The sequence below is a fragment of the Argiope bruennichi genome, chromosome 5 (genome assembly GCF_947563725.1).
Source record: "Argiope bruennichi chromosome 5, qqArgBrue1.1, whole genome shotgun sequence".
Taxonomy (NCBI): domain Eukaryota; kingdom Metazoa; phylum Arthropoda; class Arachnida; order Araneae; family Araneidae; genus Argiope; species Argiope bruennichi.
Genome location: NC_079155.1, coordinates 75594894 through 75601979, shown reverse-complemented (window position 1 = coordinate 75601979; position 7086 = coordinate 75594894). Strand labels below are relative to the sequence as shown.

At 29.8% G+C, this 7086-nt stretch overlaps 1 protein-coding gene across 1 annotated transcript; it reads right to left on the bottom strand.

Moving 5' to 3' along the window:
• Window positions 1–1798: 1798 nt before the first annotated feature.
• On the bottom strand, window positions 1799–3854 carry LOC129968127 (pre-mRNA-splicing factor 38A-like). The gene has a single exon (XM_056081947.1). The coding sequence runs from the start codon at window positions 3773–3775 to the stop codon at window positions 2897–2899; it is 879 nt and encodes a 292-aa protein (XP_055937922.1). The 5' UTR covers window positions 3776–3854; the 3' UTR covers window positions 1799–2896.
• Window positions 3855–7086: the final 3232 nt, after the last annotated feature.

The following is a 7086-nucleotide window of genomic DNA, read 5'->3' as shown; positions in this document are numbered from 1 at the left end:
TTTTTTAATCTGCACAGAGAAAGAATTAAACTCATACAAAATCTAAGAGGAAATTATCTTCACTTTCAGTTTTCACAGGGACTATTCAAGGGAAAATATATATCTTGTTGAAGCCATATGCAAAAGGATAATATATTACTAATTCAGTTAAACCTTTTCTTGTGTTGTCCTTTTTCTATGTTTTTTTTTTTTTTTTTTTTTTTTTTTCTTTTTCTGCAGTATATGAATGACAACGATGTTAGCATAACATTGCTGCAATGTTTTGTATCCAAGTTCATATGCACACTAATAAATGTATATGATATAAAATATATGTACTTATTACATCAGCTAGTCCAAAATAAAATAATATATTCCAAAAATATATCAATTCTATTGTTTTCAAATGATGAAAGAGAAGTTTATCAAAAAACTGCAGAATGTGTGAATTACATGCATTTTAAAAATTTCTCCATGTCTAAAATGAGGAATTAAATTTTTTATAAATATTTTCATGGGTAATTTATTTTGTTTGGAAAGCACAAATGTATTCTTTTTCATAATAATTGGTTTAATCATCATGACAATGATAAATATGTAGAAAGCAGTTTAGTTCTTTGTTTGAATAATTAGAATCAATATTTATTTTTATCAGTATTTTCAGTCTCGGATACATTTGACTGTAAAAGAATTGGTAGTACAGTACACTCCCGATTATCCGCAGAATTGGGTGGCGCGGCCGCCGCAGATAACAAAAATCGTGGATAACTCGAAAAAAGCTAAAAACGGGTATAGCAAAAGAGAAAACAGCCATTCCAACTTTGAAAAATCGTTTTATCTACAATAAAACATAAAATAAACAGCAGGAAATGTTTAACTAACGCTTAATATTTTAGCATATCACTCAAAACTAACCTAAAATGCATTTTGTTAATGAAAATAGAAAAGTGCTTTGTACTTGCGAGAGGCGTCAAGGATACACAGAAAAATTAATACATTATGTACTGTTTTAATACTCTAATGTATTATGTAATTACAAAAGCATAACTCTAAAACTACACCTTTTTGAAGAAATGTCATTTGTGTTAGCTTCTTGCTTTGGAAGCATTTTCTCTTTGCTTGGAAGCAAAAAAAAAAAAAACTTGGTGCGGCAGGCGCGGATAATCGGGAGTCTACTGTACTTAGTATGACATTTCTTGCCCAATATAATTTTAAAATTACATCAAAAATAAAACAATATTCAAAACCAAAAATGCTATTCATATATAATAGTAAACAGAGTTTTCTTGCAAAAAGAAAGAAATATCCAGATTGAATCCTATTTGATTCAAATTAGGTAACAAATTAATTTATTTAACACACTGCATGCAGGTGCATATCGCTGTATGCACTGGGACATAAATCAACACAATAAGTTTTTTTATATGATCTGCCCTTAAGTGACAAACTGTAAAAAACATGAAAATATGTTAAAATTCTGATCTAATGAATTAGAATTTTAGATTGAAAACTTTGTAACATAAGAAAAAGGACAAATATCATTTAATTCAGGCAGTTTTAAAAAATTTTTACAACTAAGAGTATTGTTCTAATTATATTTAAGAATAAATTCTCAAAATTAATAATTAAAAAATAAAACATATTAATCAAATTAATATCATTAAGAAATTTTATAAAATTTAAGACACTGCAAAATTTTAGATACATAAATGAAAAAATCATTAACATTTGTAATTCTGATAGCAAAGCTCATGTATCAAAATTAAATTAAATAGACACAAAAGAACATGTTCAGAAATTTTTTTTAATGTATTAAAAGCTTCAAATTTACAGTTTTTCATTTTTTTTACAGTAAGAAAATTTCATTTGCTATAATAATTAATTAGCATTTGAAGTTATTTATAAAATTTGAATAGTTTATATTCAGAATTAAAGCAAACATTTTGGCTTAGTATCGAACAACTTTTCCTTAAATGTTGCATCGCGTGTACATAAAAAAGGAAAGATTTTAAATCATTGCAATTCCAACTCTAATACTGTAATAGAATATAATTATTAACAATGCTTTAATATTGTGACATCTATTATTTTTCAATTGGATTAAATATACTTTATCAAATATTTTTAAAAACGGTTTTATCATTAAGTAAGATATCAATAATAACACTGTGGAAACCTAAAACCAAAATTATTAATGGAAAAAAATAATATACGAATGTAGTTATGTTATTGATCTAACTGGATCCAACTCCAGTTAAAGCAACAAATTATCCTTGATAAACATAAATAAGGTCTCGTAAAAGCAACAAAATGAGTAGCTAGAAAAAACTTACTTAAGTTCTTATAACTATCATAAAACATTTTAAAAAAGAGGAGATAATTCAAGAAAGAGTAATTAAGCAAAAGAAAAATTATTACACTATCAAAGACTCATATTAAATTTCCATAAGTGAGCTATAATAATTATAGATGATTTTTCTGTTATTTGTTGTGGTTATAATTATACAAAATGATAAAAAAAAAAAATGTTGGAAGATTATATACAGGCATTTTTATTATATGAAAAAAAATTTAAAACTTACACCATTCAAAGCATAAATGCAACATTAATTATTATCAAGAATTATATAAATATACACAAATTTCATCCATGAAATAATAAGGTGCTTCGTAAATTTTACATACTCATTAGAGAAACTATGACATTGTTATTTTCAACATATAAATGATACTCAGATATAATGACAACATATTAATGACACTTAACTAAATTCTGTTCATCGCAAGGATCTTCACAAATAATTCTTTTCAAAATGCTCATGAATTTAAATGATATTTGGTGATATCATACAAGCAGAATAATTTGTACATTATGTATACTACAATGAAGGCAATTACAAAATCCTTATATTCACTTTCAGTGCTTACTGTAATGGCTTTTTCTATCACGATCTCGCCTCCTGCGAGGAGATCTTGATCGATGTTTTCTGTCTGATCTTTCATCTCGTTTTGAATGATGATGCTTTTCTCTAGAACGACTTCTGTGATGACGCCTGCTACTTTCCCTCTCTTGATGTCTGGAAGAACGATGTCGGTGAGGTGATGGGCTGTGTCTACGGCGAGAAGAGTGTTCTTTACGAGAGACTTCACTGGAACTTTTAGTACGAGGCTTTTCGTGAACAACATTTGTTATATTCTCCTTCAATTCTTCATCTTCTGATTCAGGCTCGTCCAAATCATCTTCCAGTGCACTTACTCTTGGTTCTAGCTCATTATTAACTTCAAGAATGTGTCTTTTTTGGATACGAGGCAATATAACATCACATAATCGTTCTTCATGCAAAAGTAGATCAATAAATTCATCCATGTAACTTAATTCAAACTGTCCTTGCCTATTCTGAATTCTAAGTTTCCTATAATCGTTATACAAGGGCTCAAGGTATTTGAAACAATCTAAAGATGTGCCCACAAGGCGCATATAAAATGCACCAAGTGCCCGAACATATTTAAAATCTTCTTGCCTGATAAATTCAATGACGATGTCTTTTTCCGGTTGAATCTGTAGCATTTTTAAAACAAGACAAAGAAACGGTGTTGGTTTTATGTTGCCTCCATAAACTCCACCAATATATTTCAGTTCCATAGCTTTATCAACAAGCAATTCAGCTGAAAGAGCAAAACATTCTTCTTTCCAATATCGGGCATCATAGATTCGAGATCGTATAATTTTTTCGATGAGATACTGGGGATTCGTTCCCCTTACTGATTGTGCATCTTTCACAGTTCGATTCGCCATAGTTAGTTTCAAAAATTTATTTTATCCCTTAGAAGAAAAGTCCAGCCTCAAAGAATTCACAAGTTTTGCTTAAGTTAAATAAAACAGTTGACAAGTTGAGTTGAGCTGTGCTGGCAAATGCACGAAATATAATGCATATGTACAAAACTTTGTCACACTAGAACTCACTACATTGTCACACTAGAACTCACTACATTGTCACACTAGAACTCACTACATTGTCACACTAGAACTCACTACATTGTCACACTAGAGCAACAGTTGTTAATTTATTTCTTATTAGAGATGCATAATCCACGATTTTTTGAATAACAAATAATTTTGCTATTATTATTTTTAAATATTTGTTCCAAATATCTGTTATTTCAATCATATTATTAATTAAAAATTATTACTTGATATTAAATATAAAATTCATTAATTGTAATTAATACTTAATTTACTTTAATTACTTATTATTACTATAATATATTTACTTTATATAGTAATAATTTACTTTAATACTTAATTTACTTAATTTAATACTTAAGTAACGTGTGATTGAATTAACTTATCTGTTTCAGCTTACTTCTTAAATTTGATTTTTTTTTCAAAACTATTTATTTAATTTCTTTTTTGGAGTAATCCATTTTCTGAAAAATTTGAATTAAATATATATGTCATTTCTTTAAATTGTTTACTTTAGTTCTATAGTCTACCAATAGATGGCGCCAGCAGTAAACAATATATGCAAAGTCAAGTCACAAGCAATTAAAAAGGATTTGTATGGAATAGTGCATCATCAAATGCGAATATCTGAAGGTAAAAATCACTCTCATGAAGTGGAGCGGCGACTTCACACTTTCCAGTAAAGTCACTGCTCCGATAAATTTCAGTGATATGCAATTCATTCGCCTATTTCTTATTTAGTTGGTGGTTAGGGATGACGAATATTTTACGAGCGGTTATTACGTAACCAATATCAAAAAGTCACAAATACCAGTGATTTATACATTTATCCAGTGATCAATACATTTCAAAGAGGGGTGTGATTCAAATCCTTGATACGATCTTACTGGTGACATTTCGATTACAGGTTTTGGATCACGATAGAAAGTAACAATCGATACTATATTACTGAAATTTACCGGAGCGGTGAATTCACTGGAAAGTAACAATCGATACTATCTGTCCAATGGAAGCTCTCGAAAGGAACAGAAAAGGAGAAATCTGTAAATGGCTTGAAAAGTGAACGGACCGGTTATTCTTGGAATTGCATATCACTGAAATTTATCGGAGCGGTGACTTTACTGGAAAGTGTGAAGTCGCCACTCCACTTCATGAGAGTGATTTTTACCTTCAGATATTCGCATTTGATGATGCACTATTCCATACAAATCCTTTTTAATTGCTTGTGACTTGACTTTGCATATATTGTTTACTGCTGCGCCATCTATTGGTAGACTATAGAACTAAAGTAAACAATTTAAAGAAATGACATATATATTTAATTCAAATTTTTCAGAAAATGGATTACTCCAAAAAAGAAATTAAATAAATAGTTTTGAAAAAAATCAAATTTAAGAAGTAAGCTGAAACAGATAAGTTAATTCAATCACACGTTACTTAAGTATTAAATTAAGTAAATTAAGTATTAAAGTAAATTAGTTAAATAAATAGTTTGAATAATATTTAAGCACCAATTTTCAAAATCCTTTACATGAGCGTTTAGTACTTCGTAGAACAATGGAGAAAACCGAATATGCATTTTGGACGCTCATCTGTTAACCAAATAGAACTCAAACTTCCATAGCAAACTATTTTAATGAAAGGATTAATTATCGGATTAAGCCGCCGTTATTGCGTTTACACGCTTGTGAACGAGCAGATCGACAGACGGTCAATCCAAATTTGAAATAATTTAGATGTTAAATCGCCGGAATCCTGGCCTAGGGATAGTACGTCTTCCCCATGATCTGGGCTTCCCGGGTTTGAGTCCTGGTTCGGGCATGGTTGTTCTTCCACTTGTGTTCTATCTGTGAGGTGTGTGAAAGAGCCCCCCTGTAAAAAGGGGTTCTACAAACGAGTGTGTGGTTACCATCTTCATATGAGCTGGAAGTTAGACTTCGGCCCTCGGGTGTTCAGGGGTCTTTACCCTCAGAAGCTACTGGACCCCTCTTTCCGTTGTAACGCAGACACGACATCATCAGTTAAATCTGTACATTAAATATTAATTAAAGGTCTTCGTTTTGTTGCTATCGTGTTAAATTACTTTCGGATGACAAATTGACAAATTTCCTCTGAATTCACTTCGTTCCCAATTTGATACAAATTTAAAAATCTGAAGTAGAGATCATATACAAAATTTCATCCATCAAACTGAAAACGCTTTTGAATAATTGTATTTACTCATAGGCGTGATTTTATTTTTAAAAAATGAGTTCCTCATATTCTGGGAGATCTAAAACGTGTTGATTCGTCAAAATAAGTTCGATTTTTTTAAAACTGTTATAAGTGCAAACTATAAAACTATACTTAAACTATTATATATAAACTATATTTTTTAACTGTTATAAATCCTAGCTAGGCACACCGTCAACCCATTCTTATTTGACTGACTGTTGACAAGTTTTCAGACAGTTGGCACGATTTTGTCATGTTTTGCAAGTAACTGGACATTAATCTTAAGTCTTACTGAACCTTTAATTACTATGACTTCTTATAAAAAGTAACCAGAAACTGAATTGAAGCTTCAATTGGCACAAATAATGCTCAAAACCTGGAAAGTGAAATGCAACATTCAATTTGTTAAAATGAAAAAACTTAATATTTTGAAAAATAATGATATAAATAATTTATATACCTTCTTCCCACATTTTCCTTTAAGCTTTATACATGATTTCAGTCTTAAACCCTTAGAAACCACAAAGACGCCAGAAAAATTGAAATTTATTCTAAGTGATAGATTAAGAGCTATTGAAGGTGTTTGCATAGCTGTCGTCAGGTTTTGTCACAAGATACAAAATATTAATTAGAGAAATGTTTCAAAATGTAAAGTTTTATAACACAGATGTAGATGAAAAGCTAATCCAAGAAATGTGCTTTTTTCTGGATTTGGTTTTGAATGAAAGAGATGTAAATAACCCACAAGACATATTGCAATGCATACTAAATGATAGTTATAATGAGTTATTTCTAAATAATTGCGTTAAAACTTTACGTTGCCAGTTACTATAGCAAGTGCTGAGCGCTCATTCAGCAAATTAAAATTAATAATGAATTATCTTCAGTCAAGCATGTGTTCAGAAAGCTTAAATGTACTTGCTGTATTA